Source organism: Leguminivora glycinivorella, chromosome 21 (genome assembly GCF_023078275.1).
Source record: "Leguminivora glycinivorella isolate SPB_JAAS2020 chromosome 21, LegGlyc_1.1, whole genome shotgun sequence".
NCBI lineage: Eukaryota > Metazoa > Arthropoda > Insecta > Lepidoptera > Tortricidae > Leguminivora > Leguminivora glycinivorella.
In genome coordinates, this window is record NC_062991.1 from 494,372 (window position 1) to 519,393 (window position 25,022).

Here is a 25,022-nt window from a genome sequence, read left to right on the forward strand (position 1 = left end):
CGATTTATTTTTTTTTGTTTGAAAGCTGAGTTAGTCGGGAGTGTTCTTAGCCATGTTTCATAAAAATCGGTCCACTATGTCGCGTATCTTTGTCGGACCGTTTAGTTTTTTTGGCTAAATGTTATCAATCTTGAGTCTCACACCTTTTTTTGCGCCTTAATGAAAACAGGCAGTTTTGGGAAATTTTTGATTGGTTCTAGCGTCTTTAAAAATAAAAATATCAAAAAAATCAAAACTGTCCGACACAGATAAAAATAATAGTAATCTGTGTTGAAAAAATCATTGCCCTATCTTCAAAAATCATGGAGGAAATAGTCGAGAGCGTTTGTATGGAGAATGGACCCCTCCTAATTATGAGACCATCCAAGATGATATGACTATGCTACATCTACATGCTGATAGTTAAGTCATGAATTAGTTAGTAGAATCGAGGTAGAATGTAATGTAAAAACAACGTTAATATAATAATCCAGTCCATTCATCCACCTGTGGCCCAGCTATAAATATTCAGACGCGGAAATCCGCGATCCGAACGGGGTGGGGGTGACATCTTTGTTTTATAATATGCTTTTGCCCACGGCTGCGCTCTCGTTAAATTCGAAACATGCCGAATTCTCCATACAAACTTTCACCCCCCATGTTAGGGAAGTGGGGGTTAGAAAGGGACAAAAAGTAGCCTATGTCACTCTCCATCCCTTCAACTATCTCCACTTCAAAAATCACGACAATTCGTCGCTCCGTTTGGCCGTGAAAGACGGGCAAAGAAACAGACACACTTTCCCATTTATAATATTAGTATGGATAGAGACTAGAGATATGGTGTATTTGTATTAGGCTAATAAATATACAGCATCAAATATATCGGAGCTGTCGAGATGCTGATCTGTTTGTATTTGTAAGCACTTTTGCGGTTCCGGTTCAGACCGTACATTTCTAAACCTAACTTACATTATAATAAACTATTAGCTTTTGCCCGCGGCTTCGTCATGTGTTAAATAGGGAAGTGTGTGTGGGGGGGGGGGGGTTAGAAAGAGACAAAAGGTAGCCTATGTCATTTTCCATCCCTTCAACTATCTACACTTAAAAATCACGTCAATTCGTCGCTCACAGTTTCACGAAAGACGGACAAACAAATAGAAGACACATACTTTCCCGTTTATAATATTAAAAATAAAGGATAGATGACATTTCAGCTCAACCGAATAAAGGGAAGTGAATCTAAAAAGACTATTTATCAGAGGATATAATTCATATAATAATAAAGGGAACTAAACCTAGACTTATGATAGAAAGAGGCATATGTTCAGCAGTGGACGCAAATATGCTGAGAAGAAGAAACCTAGACTTTTCTCACGAGATAACCGCCATGTCTTCGCTATGAGACCGTTCGCTGAAACGACTATCGGAACAATGATCGTCGAATCAACATCCCACATGGCCCATGTGGGATGTGGATTCGACGATTGTTCCGATAGTCGTTTCAGCGAACGGTCTCATAGCGAAGAGTCTCGATCGACATCTTAAAAGACTCGCTAGGTGGCCGTATCAAGGGTCAGATGCAGAAGGCGGTGATCTTGGACACGGCGCGGATAGTCCGACGGTTCCTCTCTGCAGCCTTAACCACCGGCAGCTTGGGCCCTGCCCCGCTGCTGGCGGCACCCTAGGTTAGGTTTTTTATAATGTGTTTATATATTTTGTATTGTTTTGTAAGTGGTTTTGTATTTTACTTTTATAATCATATTATAAAGTAGCCTAACTTAAAAAGGAAAATAAATAAAGGAACTAATATTCTATCTAATAGTCTAATTACTCATAATTTCCACTTAAAATTCTCCTGTTCATCTATTTCCCGTATTTAGAGCACTCTCCAAATGCTCATTAAAACAAAAAGTGTTGCAACTATCGATCCCTGCACGGTCCCCAGAGTGCGGAGTGTTTAGGGTTGCCAGAGCGAATTACCCTAATATCGGGGAAGGAGAGAATTTTTGGGATTTTGGAATTTAGGAAAAACAAAATTGAAAGAAAATTCACTAAGAACAAGAATATAATGTGCATTGTTGATATTGTTGTCTCCAGGTGCGCTCGCGTAACGGTGCTGTTTCACGGGCAATACAATTGCCAGCAATTCACATACCATTGCCGCATTTGCTCCGTAGTTAGTTGGAGCGTATTGAACAAACGCGGTAATAGGCTACTAGACTCATATCTAATTTGGCACAATAAATGATTGTCTTCTGTAATATTTGACATAAGGAACCAATATTTAATGATTTTGGGTATTAAAGGTGTACGATGACTACGTATTTTTAATCCAAAAATGTGAGTATTTTTTTTTATTTTGGCCACCGAAAACGCTGTCGGCCGTGTTGCCGTGTAGTGACGTCATAGAATTCATGTCAAATCAATCACTGATATAATGACCTTCGTACATAAAGTGTCAGAAAGTGTTGTTTTCGCACTGAATGACTTCATTCACAGAAAATCTATAGATGACGTGGTTGATGTTGTTTATGCCATGATTACGTTAAAGTATTCTTTAAAAAAAATTTGCGGTTTGTAAGTCATAATAAAGTATAGTGATATTTTTTTTCAGTTAATTGGACAGTAAATAATAATATAAGACAAACTTTAAAAAAACCGGCCAAGAGCATGTCGGGCCACGCTCAGTGTAGGGTTCCGTAGTTTTCCGTATTTTTCTCAAAAACTACTGAACCTATCAAGTTCAAAATAATTTTCCTAGAAAGTCTTTAGAAAGTTCTACTTTTGTGATTTTTTTCATATTTTTTAAACATATGGTTCAAAAGTTAGAGGGGGGGGACGCACTTTTTTTTCCTTTAGGAGCGATTATTTCCGAAAATATTAATATTATCAAAAAACAATCTTAGCAAACCCTTATTCATTTTTCAATACCTATCCAACAATATATCACACGTTGGGGTTGGAATGAAAAAAAATATCAGCCCCCACTTTACATGTAGGGGAGGTACCCTAATAAAACTATTTTTTTCCATTTTTTATTTTTGCACTTTGTTGGCGTGATTGATATACATATTGGTACCAAATTTCAGCTTTCTAGTGCTAACGGTTACTGAGATTATCCGCGGACGGACGGACGGACGGACGGACGGACGGACAGACGGACAGACGGACAGACAGACATGGCGAAACTATAAGGGTTCCTAGTTGACTACGGAACCCTAAAAAGGGTCAAGTAGCCTATTGTATGTGACTTGCTGGCAATTGTGTTGCCCGTGTAACAGCACCGTTCGAGCTTACTCCATGTGGTTATGTTTTACCCGGCTTGTGTAGAATTGAATAAAATGTAAATCGAATCTTTTTGTCTTAGCGCTCACTTAGTAAATATTTCGTTTAAGTAAATGTTTCTCACACAAGTGACTTGTAATTCTTCTAGGAAATAAAGACACTCGTCTATGTCTACGCAAATACGCTAAATAATACTTAACAAAAACTGGACAGAAGCGACCTCTCTTGCCCACCGAGGGTTTCTAAAATAAAAATATTTTCGCAGCTTTCTTAACATTTGAGTAAAAATAATAAAGATTTACATACAGATTTGACAGGACAGTCATGCAAAAACTCGGGAGAATCTCGTCAATTTCCGACCATCGGCACTGGCAAGTGGCAACCCTGATGAGTTCCGTGTAGGGCTCTCGGCACCGGGGTCGCCGCCCGGACTAATTGTGTCACCCGGACCCGCAAGGTCGGCCCGGCGTTCCATTTTTGAAATTTTGAAAAAAAGGGGCGAAAAAAAAATTGTTGACATAGTTTTCAAAATGGCGTCTAAAGCTGAATTTACATCTGCAAGATATTGCTGCAAGTTTTGAAACAAAGGTATATGCAAGAAAAAGATGCAAATATTTGCCACTCACTCTTACTCATAGTTTCTCAATGTAACTTTAAGCTTTCTGTTTCTTTCTTTACGTGTGAATCTTTATAGGTTTACAACTAATTAAAAGACGAATTGAAATAGTGCCCGTGTGGTGAAGGGTTAAGAATTTCACCACCCTCTTTCTTCTCGCGGGTGGCGTAGAAGTCGACTGTTTGATATGGGTTAAATTGTAGCGTTAGAAGGAGGGTAGCTTGCAACCTATCATTGAAATGTCACAATTCGTTTTCAACCCCTTTATTTGCCAAGAGTGGCACTGAAACTTGAGTAGTTTCGTGTGTTCTGCCTACCCCTTTATGGGATAGGTACAAGCGTGGTATGTATGTCTGTATGTTGAAATAGTAGGTGCTTGAAGCGAACTTCGATTTTTGCGGTCATAACCCTGACCTCTAAGCTACCCATTCCCGATTATCCCAAACTCTGTAGTTTGGTCTTAGTCGAAGTAAAAGGCGAGAGTAAAGACGAATCAACTTTGCAGTTTTGCGTTACTCAGATCAGAATATTTATACCAAGAAATCGGGCTTTCTAATAGTTAGAAACTCGCGATAAAGTCATATAGCGAATAATAAATTATACATACCGAAGTTTCGGGCTCTCCCCAGCGTATATGACGTAGTAAAGCATAAAAAGTAATTCGTGATATTATTTATTAGTTTTATTTCGCGAAGTTCTGAGTGACCACAGACCAACGTGTCGCTCAAAAGGTTAAATCGCCCTTATAGGAGTTTACTAATCTCTGACGTAGAAAGATAAAAAATTAGCTGTTTTATTTTTTCGATATACCTACGGACTTACAAAAACGGACTTATTGATTATCAAAGAGAATGGAGTAGTAAAGAAAGTAAGTCTACTTGATGTCTCGCACTAGGTACATTTATTTATTTATGTATATGTGTATTTTATTCATATATATGTATTATACTAATGCCTACCATCTCCAATTCTCCCTCAATTGCTCAAAGTACTATATATGTAGGTTTACTTATTGTATTTGTGTATGTTTATTTTATAATAGTAGGTATCGACTTGTATTTAATCATTACAATCTCATACTGGCTTTATAATCTTGTGCACCAAACTATATCTGTTTTGCCCAATGGTTGACTGGTTAACCTTAAGGCGTTAAGTCCGCCATTTGTACTTTTTATTGATAATTTGTGCAATAAAGTTTAAATAAATAAATAAAGAACATCAAAAGGTAACTGTAGTAAAACTTACACTCGTCCATCCTGACCACGTGTATGTCCCCATACACGAAGCCAGGCTGCCTGTATTAAAGAGAACTAAATTAACCTTACACTCGGCAAGTAAGAACATAGCGGGTTAACAGTACAAACAGCTCAAATAAAAGTATTTTAAACATTTTTTTTTCAATATTGATACTAATCTAAACATTAATTTATCTAATCAAAATGATCTAGCCAGTAGAAAAAAACAAACACAAACAAGTATTAAGACAATCTCCCTTTCATATTGTAAAAGTGTATTCCATTTTTCTCTCTTTCTCTCTTTTCTTTTTCGCTTATCAACTTTTCCATTTTCCATTTTTCTCTCTTTTAGCGAAAACTTGTGAACCCATACATTCTCACAAGGTACCATAATTTTAAGAAATATCATTTTACTAACCCATCAATTCTAGTAAAATGTATTTCGTTGCAAACACAATCAAGGTAGATCTCGTGAACCCATCGATTGTCACGAGTCTATCATCAGTCCTTAAATTTCTAATCAGTCCATATTAGCTATTTAGGTATCATAACAACTATTTAACATACCATTAGCCACATTATTCATAAATCATCCATATCGTTATCCATATTATCATCAGATCATAATTAACACATAAACACTTTTTCCATTTAAATGTTTAACCAGATTAGGTACTTAACATAACCAATTAAACATAAGAACAGCAATATTGCCACAATCAATTACTATTTTCTGAAAACTTAAACACTATACATCAATGTTATCAACATCTGACATTGAACAACTTATGTCATCCTGCGAGTCACTATCCTGAACCTCAAGGGCAGCCACGTGCACCCAAGGCATCATACGGTCTGAAGCAACAACTGTAGATCGCTTATGCTTACTACCAGTTAACCCCGGAATAGCAGCCAATTTATAACGATCATGGCCAATAACTGTAACAACTCTGTAAGGACCAATATATGATGGCATGAGTTTCGTACTTTTGCCATCATTATTGAAAGACACCTTGGTTATTTTTACCAAGTCTCCTATCTTGTAAGTCCTAGCAGGTTTCCTATTTTTATCATAATTATCTTTTTGTTTTATCTGGCTATCCTTGATTTTATCTTTAACTTCTTCTCTTATTTCCGTCACGTCGCTATCTTTTTGCACACTTTGCCTAATCTCATTAAGCCTCGGATCAACCTCAGTATTCATTGAAACTCCGAACATGATTTCCGAAGGAGCCCTACCAGTGGTCTTTTGCTTAGTGTTGTTAAGTCCCCACTGCACGATACCAACTCTTTCGTCCCATTCCCTCTCGTCATGATTTAAGTTTTGTGCCGTAAGCGAGTCCAAGATGGAACGATTGTATCGTTCCACTTGACCGTTCGATCTCGGACTTGCCACGGCATTCAAAATATGCTTTACTCCTTTATCAAGACAGAATCTACGAAAAGCGTGGGATGTGAAACAAGAACCCCGATCACTTATTAATCTGTCTGGAAATCTAAATGTATAAAATACATCTTGTAACGCTCGTATTGCATTCGCGGTGTTCGTATTCCTGACGGGACGAATAAAGACAAATTTTGTAAAGGCATCTACCAAGACTAATAAATGAGTGTTTCCCCGTTTTGACCGCACAAAGGGCCCGAGATGGTCGATGTGCACGGTGTGGAAAATAATGTCAACCTTCTCAATGACATGCAAGTGTCCTTCTTTTGAATGAGATGATTTCTTGGCATAAGCACACTGCACACAGGCGTTAACATACTTTTTGACGAACCTTGCCATCTTCGGGAACCAATAAGTACTTTTTATTCGATCAAGTGTCTTTTCGACACCGAAGTGACCTATCTCATCATGGTTAAGACGGCACAACTGCCATCTCGCACCCTTTGGCACCACCCAGCGCAATTGACTTTTGTCGCCATCTATGCATTTGTACAACTTATTGTCCTGAATTACGTAACTGTCTTTAATATGTTTCAACTCATCAACATCTATATCTGAAGAAATTATATCTTTAATCCTATTTAGCTCAGTGTCCCCTAGCTGAAGTGTTTGCAGCCAATCGTCACTAGTTATAGACATTACCGACGGGTACGACTCTAAGGTATCAAGTGTCTCTCTATCTGGAATAGGATTTCGAGACAAAGCATCCACGTGTGTCATTTTGGAACCAGAGCGGTATTCGATGGAGCATTGAAACTCTTGCAAGAGCAGCCACCACCTAGCCACACGTGGTATGATGTCTCGCTTAGAAAACGTACTCCTTAAAGCACTACAATCCGTTACGACTTTAAAATCCTGACCTATCAAATAGACGCGGAATTTTTTTAGGGAGCATATTACTGCTAACGTTTCCAGCTCGTAAGCATGGAAATGTTTTTCTTCCGGGCTAGTCTGTCTGCTATAAAAGGCCACCGGACGGAAAGTGTCGTTACTACCTCGCGGACGTTGAAAAAGTATACCGCCTACTCCTACCTTGCTCGCGTCCGTGTGTAACTCTGTCTCGGCATTGGGGTCAAAAATAGCTAGTATAGGTCTTTCTACCAGTCTATCTTTCAGAAGTTTGAACGCGGTTTCTTGTTCATCTGTCCACGTCCAGACAGCTTCTTTCTTTAATAATTTACATAATGGGTGCGCTACTTGGGCAAAATATCTGATGAATTTGCGGAAGTATCCGACCAAACCCAAGAACTGTCGAACAGAGTGTTGATTTGTGGGTCGAGGGAAATCTAGGACACACTGTATCTTCTTATCACCCGGCCTAACCCCGGCAGCGCTTATTTCATACCCAAGATAATCTATTGACTCTTGTAAGAATCTACACTTCCCCAAATTCAATGTCAGATTGGCTTCATCAAGCAACCCCAGGATTTTGTCTAACCTATCCAGACATTCATCTTTAGTTTTACCATAGATCAACACATCGTCTATATAAGCAGTAGCCTCATTATAGCGGGCTGACCCCAATACTCTATTCATCATCCGCTGAAATACAGCGGGCGCGTTTGCAAGACCGAAGGGCATACGATTAAATTCGTATTGCCCGTCCGGTGTTACAAACGACGTCAGAGCTTTGGATGATTCCGATATTGGGACCTGATAGTAGCCCGATGCCAGGTCAAGCGTGATGAAGAAAGCCTGTCCTGAAAGCCTTGCAATCTCATCTTCAATTACTGGCATCGGGTAACGTTCTTTAACCGTAGCTGAATTTAGTAATCTATAATCGACACACATGCGCAGTTTACCATCCTTTTTACGTACTAATATTATTGGACTCGCAAATTCAGAAGTGCTCTCCCGTATAATATCTGCTTCTAACATATCATTTACCATACTACGAACTTGCTCGCGTTCCTTGTGCGATAGGCGATAAGGCCGATAAACTACAGGGCGCTTGTTATTTAATTCAATAGACATTTCAGCCGCATTAGTGCAACCTAGCTCTTTTAATTCAAATGCAAAGCAATGCCTGTATTTATGCAAAATGTCATAAAGTCTTTGCTTATCCCTATTGCTAGCATATTCTCCTACGTGAATTAAGTCCTTGTCTAACTGTTCCGGCAATGTGGTCGAAGAGCTATCAGGAATAATACGATTGACAATCTGAACCTTTTCTGCGCGACAAAGAGTCATTCCGGTCAGCAGCTGGACTCTGCTTGAAGTGGGTAAAATATTTAGATAAGCTTGACCATTTTTAACTTGACAAATTCCCTCGCAAATATAATACTGCTGACTCGGCTTTCCAAGAACCTTGCCACTCACGAGAATTTCACCATCAATACTCGGCTCAGTAATGACTTTAACAGTAGCAGGTCCACTGATGTTAACACATGACGTAACTTTAACCTTCACGGTCCTATCATCATCCATCACGTTATGTGGCGCTGGAATTTCTTTCCCAATATCGTAAAACAATAGATTTCGGTGGTCTTTAATGACAAGTAAGTGGGGTAGTTCCGTGTATGACTGCCCTACTAGTATCGGGGAATCAAGAAGATCATCGTCAACTATGTGTACTTTGATTTGTGCTGATACACCATCAACAGATAAATCAGCAATTAGGCTTCCGTATGACTGTACAACTTTGTTGCCAAATCCTCTAAAGGGGACAGGAGCATTATCAGACAACAGTCCTAACGAATTTGCCGCGGATTTTGTTATAAGGGTTGCCTCACTACCAAAATCTATAAAAGCCGGATATTGAACGTTATTAAACAAAACCTCTTTATAATACTTTGTGTTTGATCGAGTCGAATTAATGCACATTTGCTTGCGAGCTATTTCGTCTTTACTTTCGGTATTGCCTAGCTTAGTTCGACAGGTGTCAGTCGTATGTCCAAACCTATTGCAATTTGTACATTTTGATAAGGGTTTGGGGCATCTCGAGTAAGGGTGACCTTTCTCCTTACAATTGTAACAGGTAATTTGGTTATTAATTTTAAATTTGTCACCATTTTTATTATCTGTATTATTACTAGACTTGGCATCTGCAGCCAATCTATTTTTAAATTGTGGACGCTCAAAACCCTGAGGAGCATCTTTATTTGTTAACAAAAATTGTAGCAATTGATCGGGTTGTGAGCATCGAATAGCGTTGGCTGCAGATCTCATAGTTCTATCATTTAATCCGTGTATTATGCAATCTACCGCATGTTTACCTTCGATACCACATCGGTTCAGGAGAGCAATTTTCTCATAGTAGTAGACTTCGATAGGTTCATTGAACTTACTCTTACGCCTGAGCATATCTTCGAGGGATTGGCCATAATTCTGTTCATACGGGAATGCTTCTCTAAGCTTCTCCTGCCACTCTGTCCAAGTGAACAGAATGGTTTGTAAACTGTCGTACCAGGTTTTGGCCAATCCCTGAAGCTTCTGCACTGCAAAATGTACTATCGTTTTATCATCCCAGCCGTAGACTGTGGCACATTCATTAACCTTTTTAAGCCAGGTGTCTATAGTCTGCGTCTTCACAGAGGGGTCAAATTCTGGTAGAATATTTTTATGATTTAATTTACCGCTGTTATAATCGAATGAGACAGACTGCGGCTGAGACGAATGTGGTTTAATTTTCTTAAATGAATTTAAAATGCTCGCTACATCCTTAGCTGAAAAACCAGGGCTAGCTGACCTTTTTCCCCGCGTTCGGCTCCGATCCTCTTCACGTACACGCGTACTGCGCATCTCTGCTGGTCGTGGTTGCGAAGACTGACCCCGATGCCCTGCGTGGTCCGGCCTTGTCACACCGGAGTTGTGGCTGGTAGTACCACGCAACCTCTGCTGCTCTGAACGAATCTCTGCCATTAGATGTTCCAGCTTTTCACATTTTCGTTGCAGGTCCTCTGGTCCTGGACGACTTCCGCTGTGTCTATCAGGGCTACGACTCCTATGGCGAGTGTGACTTACATCTGATACGCTGCGTCTGGTATAACTTCGACTGCGACGGTCACCTCTTTCGTCTTCCCGAATTGGGCTGCGGCTTCGATTACGCATGCGCCGTCCGTGAGAGTCATCTCGTCTTTCAGGAGTTCGGCTTGTCCGGGTCGTGCGATTGTCGTCCCTCATTCTGCTTTCGCGCCGAGCGCAAGGCGTTCGCAAGCGCCTGCTGCGCTCTCGCTCCTCGTCACTCATAATCTGGAACTCGGAAACAATAACATGTCTTAATTTCAATTCATCAGTTATCATCGCGTTTCACTGCTAATGTGCTTATATACAGTGATGTCAACTATTATTATTATAGTATCAGAAATGTTAAATGTCAGGTAAATATCTATATGGGGCCGTATCTCCTAAACCGTGCGTCGTAGCACAAAAATAACCAAATTTTCACCCCCTTTTAATAACCCCACACTCCTAGAAACCTACCACATGGGGTCATGAAAAATAATCATCATCATATTACTAAGTTTCTGAGTGTCATCATTTGAGTAATTAAGATGAGAAGGATACAGCTATATTTGACCTATCACATGGAAATCATATCTAGTAAATCATCATCATATAATATACCACCATAATAATAATGTACCACCTGATGTATACCATGTTTATCGCAATAAAGTAGTTCATTCATTCATTCATTCATTCATTCATTCATTCTTCGTTGATATCACCAAGTATACGTATGTTAGTTTTAATTATTATATAATTTATTTTAAATGTATAGTGCCAACTATAAATATTGTGATTATTATCAAAGTGGCCACCAGACTCTCATGAGCCGTATCGCATTGGCGGGATAAAACAAGTACAATGATAATTAATTTTATTAACGATATAAAATTCATTTATTATGGCCATACTTAGCTGTAAAAGTGAATCATTTACATAAAACAAGTGAAAGTAGCTTTAATCTAGCTGTATCGACCGTTGACTTCTCGACTATATATAACGGAGATTAAATTCAAATAAAAACCCGTTACTTGAAAATAAATTTAATAAAATTGAGTTTACAGTTCCAAATTGAGTTAAAATTCCAACTCATATAATGTAAATATTATCAAAACGTCGTTATTTTGAACTATAAACATATTAATGGCCATAGCACACATTTAGACACGTGTCACACACTTGAATTACGTCATAAATAAAAACACAGATATGTGGGCATGTACTTACCACGTCTGAACTGTAGTAAAACACCGGAATACAAATGAATATACAATTTATTATTCTTAAACACAACACATTGGGTCGTACAATTGTTCACTCCAATTTAACTCAGGTCGCTAGTCGTCCTCAAGCGTCCGACCAGACCGACCGTTAACACCAGAATGCCCGCCATGTTTTTACTTGCCACCTACCCAACCAGTTCCAACTGTCAGATGACTTTTCAACCGATTTTATATTTACCCGCAAATTAAAACAACCTTACATAACTTATAGACATAAGGTCTAAGAAAAAACGTAGGTACAGTCGACTACAATGAGTTGTATCCACTTTTTCACCTTATTGCATTGTAATGGTAAGGTGAAAAATGTAAGTGAATGTATGGTGTAAGGTGAAAGGTGAAGTAGTGGATACATCTCTTTGTAGTCGACTGTACCTTAGAACCATCAAGAAAAAAGTCCGACAGTCTAGCTAGATGGCGCTACACCTATTATTTATTCTCGGCTTAGTAGATGGCGTTAGACTAATATTTGAACACATATCAAGTTATGAATATGGGACAAATTATCAAAACTGAGGTTCAAAAGTTTTAATCCTATCCTATTTAACCCTGCTACTCCCCGCTATCTTAAAAATCGCTTTAGTTATCTCTGTTCTACTAGGTGTGCCCAGAATTTAATTCTTTCTGTCCCCTCCTCTACTTCAAAATTCTATAATCATTCTTTTACTTTTCAAGCTGTGCGACTTTGGAATTCCCTACCTCATGACATAAGACGTGCTCAGTCTCCTAACTCTTTCAAGAGACTACTTAAACTCCATTTTTTATCTCTTCCGTAATATTTTTGTCTGACTACTCCTTCTAAATAACCTGGTACTGTTATATGTGTATTTATTTATATATATTTTATTTATATATTTATGCATTTAGTTATTTATCTTTATATATGTATGTTTATGTATGTTAATTTTTTTTGCCTATATTGTGCGATAAGTTTATTTCTTCCAATTTGCTGACACCTACTGACATTATGTAAATTTATCAATTTCCGCTACCTTAAGGTTGTCTGGAAGAAATCGCTCTTTAGCGATAAGACCGCCTGTTGTTTACCTTTGTTCGTGTTTCTTCCTTGTTTTGTATTGTTGTATTTTATCAAGGTGTGCAATAAAGAGAGTATTGTATTGTATTGTATCCTGTGTCAAGAGATTTTTGACAGTAATTTTCTATAATACTCGATCCTCAGTCAGCAAGCTCTTCCCTCCGTGCGTACGGAACCACTTGACGTACCAAGGGAACCCTACTACTCCCTCCCTGGCGATCGATACTAGAACCCGCTAGACAAGGTTTCTACCGACCAAAAACAACACGAAGCGCACGCTCACAATACACGTTTTTAGAAAAAACTGAGGAGATTATTCGGAAAAATGGTAAATCATTAGAGCTTTTAGGTCATATTTTCTACCTCAGCCACTCCAGGCACTGGTTCCATCAAAAGCGTGTAAACTATGAGCTATTGAAACGAACAAAAGATAGTCGCTCCCACAGAACTTAATTTAGATAGAAGAAACAAATTCATATATTTGTATATAGTTGGGGAGTTTATTGAAAAACCTTAAATTTTTTGACCAAAGCATGAAACTTGGCACAGTTGTTCCTTATATCAAAATAAGCCGATTAAGATCGGGAGCCTTCGGGAGCCTCACCCCTGGGGCCCGGGAGGGGGGGTCAAAGTACCGCTTCACCCGGCTTGGTTTGAAAAATTCTAACTTACCCCGTTTAGTTAATAGGTCATGTTTGGTATCGTTTTAGAGTAAATCAATAACGTAGAATTCGTTTTTAGTACTAAAATTATCATTTAATGGTAAATAAAATAAAAAAAATTAAAAAAATTGAAATTTTCATCCATGATTTACAAATTCAAATTATTATAAATGACAAACTGTTTGCTTTTTCTATGAATAAAAAATATGACATGATAGCCTATTTAATATAGATTATAAAAAATATAACTTTTATCCACCTTTACTTACGTTAAGTTCCACAAAAAAATTACTTTAAGACGCGCGGCGTCGGTACGCCGCGAGCGTAATTTTAAAATGCCTTTATTTTAGAAACTCTATTAGACCCCGTTTAGCTATTAGGTCATGTTTGATATCGTTTTCGAGTAAATCAATAACGTAGAATTCATTTTTGGTACTAAAGTTATAATTTAATGGTAAGTAAAATTAAAAAAAATTAAAAATTTGAAATGTTCATCCATGATTTACAAATTCAAGTCATTATAAATGACAAACTGTTTGCTTTTTCTATAAATAAAAAATATGATATGAAAGCCTATTTAATATAGATTATAAAAAATATAACTTTTATCCACCTTCACACACTTTAAGTTCCACAAAAAAATTACTTTAAGACGCGCGGCGTCGGGACGCCGCGAGCGTAATTTTAAAATACCTCTATTTTAAAAACTCTATTAGACCCGGTTTAGCTATTAGGTCATGTGTGATATAGTTTTCGAGTAAATTAATAACAAAGAATTTATTTTTGGTACTACCATTATAATTTAATGGTAAATAAATAAAAAAAAAAATCATCTATAATTTGCACATTCAAGTCAACAAAAATGTCAACTGTTTGCTTTTTCTTTAAATAAAAATATGATGTAAAAGCCTATGCGTATGTCACCAAACACCCAGACAAGTTTGGTGGAAGCTTCCTTCACGAACTGCTTGGTGTCTGATGACCATGGTCCAAATATTTCAAATGCAATTGCCGCAAATATGTGTAGTTGTTTTTTAAAAATGCATATTTGCGCGTTTAAACTGGGCGTTTTGCAGCAGCAGTCCCTGGTTTCTGGGCCGAGCGTTAGACGTTGGACGGAGCCAAGGTATCCACACAGGTCACGCCCCACGCTAAGGGTCGTCCCAGAAACCAAGGCAAAAGCGAGCAACCATCAGGCCGCTTTCCGTCTGCTGCTGACAAGCCGACAGTTTCGAGGGTTGTCGGTATGTTCGCTGTGCCGAGAGCCTTGCGGATTAAATCGTTAAGTGCAGCGTGTCACAAAATTCGGCCAGCAATAGACTGGCAGTGGAGTCCGTGGTGTCCTAATGCGTCGGCAGCAACGGTGTGGTTGGCATGTCTTTAGCCCCAGTCTTAGACAAATGGCAGTATATGATGAAGTAAGGCAGCCTCCGAAGGAGGTATGTTCTCCAAGTGTCGATCTTTTCTAGTAAAGAGGTTCTTCCGGCACTCATTCACTGTTGCGTAAGGACCCTTGATCTGAAACAATATGTGCATTGTCATTTTATTTAAACAGATTCTGCAACTATCAAATTACAACATTTTGGTGGATCACCTTCACTATTACACACTTACCTATCATACAAAATAATTACAAACTTTAGTAGAATCTGATTAGCCTATCTATGATATTGCTCCATCTCGTAATAGTTTGAAGCCTTGGGTGGCTATGTTTCTCCCTTGTTGATCGTTTCAAGCCGCGTTTATCGTACCTAACCCATACTATGTCTAATCTAGAAACGTTTTCTTTTGGCTTTGAAGCTTAGCCAGGCCACTCAAGGTGTCAAACTATTACAAGATGGAGCAATATCAGAGGCAAATCAGATTCTACTAAAGTTTATAATAATTTTGTATGATACGTAACGTAAGTGGGTAATAGTGAAGGTTACGTGATCCACCAAAAAGTTGTAATTTGATAGTTGTAGACTCTAAAATGATAATGCACATATTGTTTCAGCCAAGTCGTTGCGCAACGGTGAATGAGTGGTCGAAGTACCTACCTCTTTAGGTACCAGAAAAGATCGACAATTGGAGAACATACCTCCTTCAGAGGCTGGCTTGCATCAGCATATACTGCGCACAGTGTACCAGGGGCCCATTTCTCGAAGCTACAAGTTACAATTTTCAACTGGTTGTCAATGTCTAATATGACAAGTTGGAAACAGACTTCCGCTTGTAACTTTCAGTTTTGAGAAATGGGACTCAGGGCGTTCTTGTTTGGAGTCAGGCGTTGGTGCCACACCAAAATTTGCCAAGTCCGTCTTCTTGGGGATGGAAGGAAGAAGGAGACGAATGGGTACCACACTGGTCAGACAACACTGAAGTGGCCAGTATATGCTTGGAAGTTACAAGATGTAAATGTAAATCAGGTTGCAAAAACCGATGCAACTGCATAAAGAGGGTAGAGCCTTCTTTATGCAGTTCCATATGTACCCAGCTATGTTTCTGTGAAGGGAATGTATAGTATGAGTATGAGTAATCTGCCAATTAGGACACCACAGACTAAACTATAAGTGCTAACTTTTCAGTGTTGGATACTCTATGGCAGTTCCGATTCAATTTAATAAGCTCATTATAATTGACTTTAGTTAACTATAATAATTTCAAAAATAGAACTTCATACAATTTCTATACTAATTTGCGATACCTGGCAAATTTTCCTGCATCTGAAACACATTTTTTTTATCTGTCGCGTTATCGGCCAATCAGAGACGGTTATTACAAACAATTGGTTGCTAGGTAATTCGGTGTTGATACAATGGTGAACGACTCTATTGACATTAATTTTAACTTGTATGAATGGTGATATTTCCGTCCATTGATGATGAAGATGATGACTCGTAGAAAAGTATTGTATACAATATGTATATGTTTGTTGTATTATATGTTATGATATTGTATATATTTGTATTTATATATATATATATATATATATATATATATATATATATATATATATATATATATATATATATATATATATATATATATATATATATATATATATATATATATATATATATATAATATATATATATATATATATTTGTTTAAATATAAGGTATATATGTATATTTATGTATTTGTATATATTGGTATAATAGGCTGCATGTTCTAATTATTACTGGGGTAATAATTGAATTGAACTATTTTTTCTTTCTGTACAGTGCTCGTTTGTCTATCATGTTTTTATTACTTTTTTCCTCTCAATTCGCTCAAAGGTTGACTGGAAGAGATCCCTTATAGGGATAAGTTCGCCTTTGTACACCATAACTATACTGTATTTCTATGTCCTAACTTGTCTTATGTACAATAAAGTGTTTACATACATACATACATACAATAGTGATATAATTAAGCTTTTCACTCTCGTACCGTACTACACATGGTACTCGACTGAAAAGTTTTGTATTATATCACGATTGTATAAAATACTATTATATAAATTTCTTTCAGGATTCACTACAATGAATAAATAACAGGTACAGTCGGTCTTTAGATCGTGTGGTCCGACCCGAGTGTTGCCGTTGTCGACACCGGAGTCAATAATAATGAATCTTTTTCTATTTATGCATTAACACACCTCTGACACTGGCGATCAAATATATGAAAGAGACGCGTTCCCCGCACACAGTCTAAGCTCGCGTAGGTTAACGCGTACTATCCTTTGTGAATAGGCTTTAATATCATATTTTTATATTTATAGAAAAAGCAAACCGTTTGACATTTATGGTGACTTGAATTTGCAACTCACAGATTTTTTTTTTTTTTTAAATTTCATTTAACATTAAATGGTAATTTTAGTACCAAAACTAAATTCTACGTTATTAATTTACTCGAAAACGATACTAAACATGACCTAATAGCTAAACGGGTACTAATAGAGTTTTTTTAAAATAAAGGCATTTTAAAATTACGCTCGCGGCGTCCCGACGCCGCGCGGCTTAAAGTTTTTTTTATGAAACTTAACGTTAGTAAAGGTGGGTAAAAGTTATATTATTCATAATCTATATTAAATAGGCTTTCATATCATATTTTTTATTTGTAGAAAAAGCAAACAGTTTGACCTTTATGATGACTTGAATTTGTAAATCATAGATGAAAATTTCAAACTTTTAATTTTTTTTTATTTTATTTACCATTAAATTATAATTTTAGTACCAAAAATGAATTCTACGTTATTTATTTACTCGAAAACGATACCAAACATGACCTATGAACTAAACGGGCTATGTTAGAATTTTTCAAAGCAAGCCGGGTGAAGCGGTACTTTGACCCCCCCTCCCGAGCCCCAGGGGGGAGGCTCCCAAAGGCTCCCGAGCTTAATCGGCTTATTTTGATATAAGGAACAACTGTGCCAAGTTTCATGCTTTGGTCAAGAAAAAAAAGGTTTGGCCTCTTTTTGTCGATAAACGTCCCCACTAATAGGGGCCGAGCGTGTCAAATTTTGCACTGAAGTTGATTCTTGCCTGTAATTTTAAATATGTCTCAGGCTCTTGATTGTTCATAATTTTTGTGTTGTTGCAATTGAATATCACGTAACGAGGCATTTTTTATGTTTTGGTTGACTTCAACTTACAAAAATTGACGCCCGAAAGCTGCAAGCTGCGAGTAAAGACGGACAACTCAGTGGATTTCACTGAGTTCATTTGACACGCTAAGTAGATACGTTTGCTTGATCTATGGTATATATGACATCTGTGGTCGCTCCCGTCTAAATATTAACCTAACCACAAAATTAAAATTTTGAAAAAACCCCCGACCACGACATAGTACTTAGACCGATTTTTCATGAAACATGGCTAATATCAACACTCCCGACTAACTCAGGTTTCAGACAAAAAAAAACTAAATCTTAATCGGTTCATCCGTTCGGGAGCTATGATGCCACAGACAGACACACACACACAGACAGACAGACAGACACGTCAAACTTATAACACCCCGTCGTTTTTGCGTCGGGGGTTAAAAAGAGACGCGATGACAGCGCGAGCGAGTTAACAGTTCGTTGCCGAAACGCTCGCTGTCTCTTTTATTTACACGGGAGCCGCTATCTTTTGTTCCTTTCTGTCACCGATAGCTTACTCGCTTTTGATAGGACCAGTGCCTAACGGAGTAGTTCGTCACTACTTTTAAAAAAACTTGTATCTTCGTCTGTCAATGAAAAGAAAATTGTAGTAAGTATGTATGGAATGCATATAGACTTACTGCGTTTTAACTTTGAGGAGCAGCGTGAGATAGGTACGAGATTTTTTAAAAGTAGTGACGAGTTACCCCCTCGGGGGGTAAAGCTGAGATTTTAGATTGAAAATTTCTGCGTAATTTTTGTTTAGATACAAAAACAATTCATATTCTGTTGATTCCACATTCATTGTACGGGGAAAGAGAACAGCGCACACAAACTATATTACTATTTTTTTCGTAGCCTATTCCTTATAGGTCCCAATGCTGAGCAAAGGCCTCCCTTTGATCTTTCCGCAAACTACGAGTATTACTGACGAAGACCAATAAAATACTGACATTTTCCTTGACCTTTACGCTATCGAGTAACATAAGGTACAGCGGGGCAAATCTCGACCGGAGGGCCGTTGTAACTAATCCATTTTTTCCATTGTTACACTATGATGTTGAGTTCTACATGTATCCACTGAACACGCCATATATAACCGGTGGGCACTCTATTTAATAATGCAAACATTGTAAAACATGGAAAAAATGGACCAGTTACCTTTGCCCCCCAGTCGAGATATGTCCAGCTGTACCTTATAGTAAAAGCTCGTGGTTGCAACACAGGTATTTTTTTTAAGGCGAACTATACAAGATTCATGTACGGTCATCTACATAAACAGATCGCAAAAATCTCTCTAATAAGGTACAACGGGAAAAAATTGACCAGTTACATTTGCCCCCCAGTCGAGATTTGCACCGCTGTACAATGTGACAGCTAACCAACAAACCTAAACATCACAACCATTATTTGTTTCTTTAAAGATTCTTTATTACCAATAAATTATAATAATCACGTTAAAATAGCAGTCATAAATCAAAGGCATCAAAATAAAACCTTCCACAACTTTAAATCTCCCCTTTTCGATCGTAATTCAAAACGTATGTCCCCTTCGTCTCGCGTCTCGCTCGCACGCGTGCCTCTACCAAGAGTGTGAGGGAGACAACTGCAAGTGTGTTTACGAGATATTTCTGTCTCGGCCACGTGGATACTGCTATAAACAGATACGCTGGATGCTGATTAAAATATTGACTGGAGCTCGAACGGATTTTCGCTAAGTCATTTTTAACTTACAACCCTTTTTTTGTCGGAGTGGGGAATGCGTTACGTTATGGGGGGTGTGTAGTTTTTTAGGGGTTTGTAAAAGAGTATATCTTACGATTAATGTGTAACCAGTAATATATGTTTTAAATACGTTATTGGAATTGATAGCTTATACGATATACGATACGCTTCGAAAAGCGCCCCCAAACTTTTCGCTCATTCACATAAAATCGCCGTCAATAGAAATTGTCAACAGTGTAAACAAACCGTTCTATAAAATTTCAATATTCTAGCACAATTTTATTATTTTAAAGGTTGATGATCATAATGTGATATGAATTGATTAAATAACACATGGATTTAGCCAGTATCTGATGAGTAAGAATTAAAATTAAAAACATTTTGACTAAAAGGTTTGTTTACATTGTTCACAAGTTCTTTAATTAAGACTTTATTCGTTTTTGTCAAATTCTTAAATTCGTCCCATTTCGCTTTCGTCATTCGCAAGACTACCAAGACACAGGCGCAGCCTAGTTTGGAGTCTGATAGACATGTATCGCAAATCTAGTAATAAGTGTTTGTTAAATAAACTATTTTTTTTTTTATTCATTCGTCACATTCTACTCAGAAGGCACATTCGGCAATCGTCATCATTTTATTTGGATATGTCTCTGTCTTATTTATGTGTCATAGTCGTTCTTTCATACGAACTTAGTATGATACGATAGAATGAATAACAAATGAAAAGTAAAAAAAAGACTAAAAGACAACGAATGTGATCAAAAATAATAAAAATCGCCGACGCAAGTGACGAAAGCAAAAAGGGGTCATTTTAAGAACTAAATGCTGTGGTGGGCAAACGTTTTTCATTGAGCGCCAACATTTTAAGAACCCAAAAATGCATTTTCTAAGTACATATCACACATTATTTTGATGGACCGATGGAAGGCCAGATAAAATCCTTTCGAGAGCCATATTTTGCCCACCTCTGAACAAGACAACAGCGAATTGAACGGCCCAATACAATATCTACAGGGAGTCCAGATCTGGAACATCTCTTGACAATTCCGCTCGATTGACCCACTAGTTCTCCCGTGACGTCAGCCATAATCGTTCTATTTCGGCATGCGGCACAGAAAACACAATTATACCTACTACGTATCCACAGGAGTCTCATGAGCTTCACATGCTAACCCACAAACTATTTCTGATTGAATTGAAGCTAATAATTCACTAAGGAAAAGTTGGAAACTTTTAGTGTCCCATTGGTTCCTAACCTATTCACTAGTCACCAGCAGCGGCTGATCCATACAAGCCGATTCTCACAGGCGTGCCTAAAATTGATTACTAGTAAAGTACCTAATGTAAAGGTAGGTTTCTTTTTGTTCAGTGTTACCTAGCAGAAATTTTCACCAGCCGCTACTGCGTAGTCACAACAAAAGCGAAGATCTTATTTACTCGGTACGGGAGCGACTATGTTTTGTTTTCTCTCCAATAGCTCATAGCTTAAGAGGATACGGTAGCGAAAATGCTAAAATGGAAAGGAATCCCCCTTTCAACTTGGGAATTTCAGTTAAATATACAAGTGTTATTAACTAGATTTATCGAAAAAAAAATGGCCATTAAGAACAACTCAGTCAAAAGATATTTCAAAAAAATATTTAAAATCGAGGTTCCGCTCTCGACTCTTTCCTCCTTCAAAACTTAATCAATCGGAACGAAATTTGAGAATCTGAAGAACAATGAAATAATCTATGTCGGACCGTTTAGCTATTTTGGTTAACTGTTACCAATCTTGAGTATCACACCTTTTTTTGCGCCACAATGAAAAAGGCCGTTTTTGGAAATTTTTGATTGGCTCTAAAGTCTTTAAAAAACAGAATATCAAAAAAATCAAAACGGTCCGACACAGATAAAAATAATAACAATCTGTGTTGAAAAAATCATTGCTCTATCTTCAAAAACCAGGGAGGAAATAGTCGAGAGCGTTTGTATGGAGAATTGACCCCTACCGTATCGTCTTAATCTCTTTTGGTGGGACCAGTGCCTTACCATGCCAGTCCTTTGTAACTAATGTAATGAAGAAACGTTATAGTACCCCTCTTACCAATAGTCATCCATACTTCCCTCCCGAGCTCCCTGCCGAGGTATTTCCGATGAAGTATAGGGTTCATCAAAAAAGGAGTGTACAAGTTTCTAATAGGTCGGCAACGCGCTTGTCCTTGAATTGCAGGCGTACATAGGTTACGGTGACCGCTTTTGATTAGGCGGACCGTATACCTGTTTGCCACCGACATGGTAAAAAAAAAAATACTATTCCTTATCGGCAAGGTGCATGAAGGCATGGCCTATATTGTCACAAAATACGAGTAATCATATTGTTATTTTTTTTTTTTAACTATAAATGGGCTTACTCTTGGCCACAGACTATGTCAAACTCGTTATGTCAAACTTTGAATGTCGCTGCGGCCCGCGGCTGTTGGAAATATTTTGACACCATAAAATGTAACATAATTACATTACGAGTACATAGAATAGCATGCAAAGTGCGGAGACCGCTAGTCATACGAATAGCTTAGAATGTTTGTTATTTTTAACTGAACAGTTTTCACTAACCTGTGTGCGTTAGCCGAATGGCACAAACGCTCACGAAACGCTCGTAGAAATCTATCTCTATCGCCCTTGCGAATTGGCGCGACAAAGCCAGACTACCTTTCGCGGCGTTTCGTTTTTGTTTCGCGTCGGAGAAATGCCATTCGGTTACGGGGCCTGGTGAATTTACACCCAGGTTACGAACCATTGCTCTACACGCTCTAAAATTGGTAACTAATGTCAGTATTTCACAACATATGCCTTTGTTTCCAGGATGGAGATAAAAATAGAGGGCCAAGAGGTCCGACCTGTGAAAGAGCGGAAGAAACACGACCGCTTCAACGGCATGAGCGAAGAGGAGGTGGCACGGCGGACGCTGCCCGACCACCTGGCGGAGAACCTGGACATCATCATTGTGAGTACGATCGCCAACACACACGCACACACACACACACACACACACAGCGGCTCGAGTGAGGGGGTGGCACGGCGGACGCTGCCCGACCACCTGGCGGAGAACCTGGACATCATCATTGTGAGTACGATCGCCAACACACACGCACACACACACACACACACACACACACAGCGGCTCGAGTGAGGGGGTGGCACGGCGGACGCTGCCCGACCACCTGGCGGAGAACCTGGACATCATCATTGTGAGTACGATCGCCAACACACACGCACACACACACACACACACACAGCGGCTCGAGTGAGGGGGTGGCACGGCGGACGCTGCCCGACCACCTGGCGGAGAACCTGGACATCATCATTGTGAGTACGATCGCCAACACACACACACACACACACACGCACGCACGCACGCACGCACGCACGCACGCACGCACGCACGCACGCACGCACGCACGCACGCACGCACGCACGCACACACACACACACACACACACACACACACACACACACACATACACGCCTAATACAACCAGTGGCCTATTTCTCGAAGCTACAAGTTACAATTTACAAGTGGTAGTCACTGTCTAATACTTGTAACTTGTAATTTTCAGTTTTGAGAAATCGGCCCCAGCAATAGTATCGTCCAGCAATAGCGACTGGTACTCTGGTATATGAAGAAAGAAAGCAAGAAATAAATGAATATGGCACATACTCCATAAGACACAAATCGGTTTAGAGTAGTCTTGTCACAGATGAGCCTTAGGTATATTCAGTTTCTGCCGAAAGTACTTCACTAAAACCACGAATCAGATTTCATCCACTTGCTCCAATTGTCGCGACAAGTCCTTACACTTCCGTACTAGAAAGCAGAAACGCATGAAGATTTTAACAAACTAATCGTGAACTTAACTTGGCCTATGAACACTATAAAAGAACCCATCTTGAGCTAACCCTTTGATGTTCAAGTTTCATTAACTCGTATTACATGCCGTATGCACTCGAAATCTTAATCAAATAGTTCAGTAACACGACGCCTATTAGGGGTGGCGCTTTAAACTTAACAATGTATGATATATCGTTGTCTGAGTAGGTACCCACAACACAAGCTTTCTTGGGCTTACCGTGGGACCTATAATATTTATTTATTATTAATTATTTATAACCCCGGGAGATGTTACTCATAGAGATACTCTGTATAGCGGGTGTGTGTAGCACACTAGTGTGATAAACCTTATCGCGTCTGTGCGTCCCTATAGCACTTACAAATAGTGTGAAAAGGGCGGTCTGACATGCTAGCCTATCACGCCATCGTGCTTGCCCGCCAGGTAAGGCATATTATTATGTAGGTATATATACCTAAGGACTGATTCGTAATAAATTTGACAATTCGAAACTGTGTTAAAGGTACCGAAGCCGGCCGAATCAAAGTTTGTTTTTCTATAATGTGTTTAAAATGTATTCAAAAGTTATTATTTATTAGTAAATTCATCACTCTCCGTTTCTCCTTGCTCATGTTGGAAGTTTTGTTGTATGCCCTCCATCATACATCCGACAGTGTTTTTTGACACATTTTTAGTTTTAGTCCTAATAAGGACTACCTTTTTTTAAATATTTTGGTTGCTCATCGTGGGTATCATTTCAAGGCACGAATTTCTAGGACACTACATCCTATACCGGTTAATGGGTCAATACTGTGGGACTTCGTTAAATCAAGTTTTTCGTCCCGATTTCGAGAGCACTGGCTTTAGCAAGCTGCTGGCTTCATAAATATCGTGGATGATATCCAGCTATTGTCAGAACAAAGTTGAAAGATCGTATTATTAAATAAAATCTGCTAACAGATTCTTTCAGCAATTTTTGCTGTAGATTTCTCTATCGAAAAGTAACCAATGCCAGGTAACTAATACCGCATCAACTTAATTCCTGGTAAAGTAGATATTTGGAGACACGTTTAAATTTTCATTGTTTCACAGGAATCGTAAAGAAATTGCCTTTCAGATATAGTATAATCTTGGTTGCCAGGTAGTGTTAAAAATTATTTTAATGCAAGTTTCGTCAACAGAAATCAAGATTTTGACAGCAGTTTGTCGCCGAATTATTTTCAGCGTTCACTTTAATTATATTTATCTAGTTAGTTGTGATTTGCTTTTAAAAATGATTTTAAATATAATAATTTTGTGATTCTGGCAATTTTAATGGTGAAAAGTATAATCAAAGT

At 38.4% G+C, this 25,022-nt stretch overlaps 1 protein-coding gene across 1 annotated transcript in view; it reads left to right on the forward strand.

Moving 5' to 3' along the window:
- The window catches only part of LOC125237289 (nascent polypeptide-associated complex subunit alpha, muscle-specific form-like), a 121,151-nt gene that overhangs the window by 61,532 nt on the left and 34,597 nt on the right, over positions 1-25,022 (forward strand). Inside the window, 1 exon segment of the mRNA XM_048144278.1 lies at positions 22,661-22,802. Within this exon segment, the coding sequence (XP_048000235.1) occupies positions 22,661-22,802 (142 nt within the window).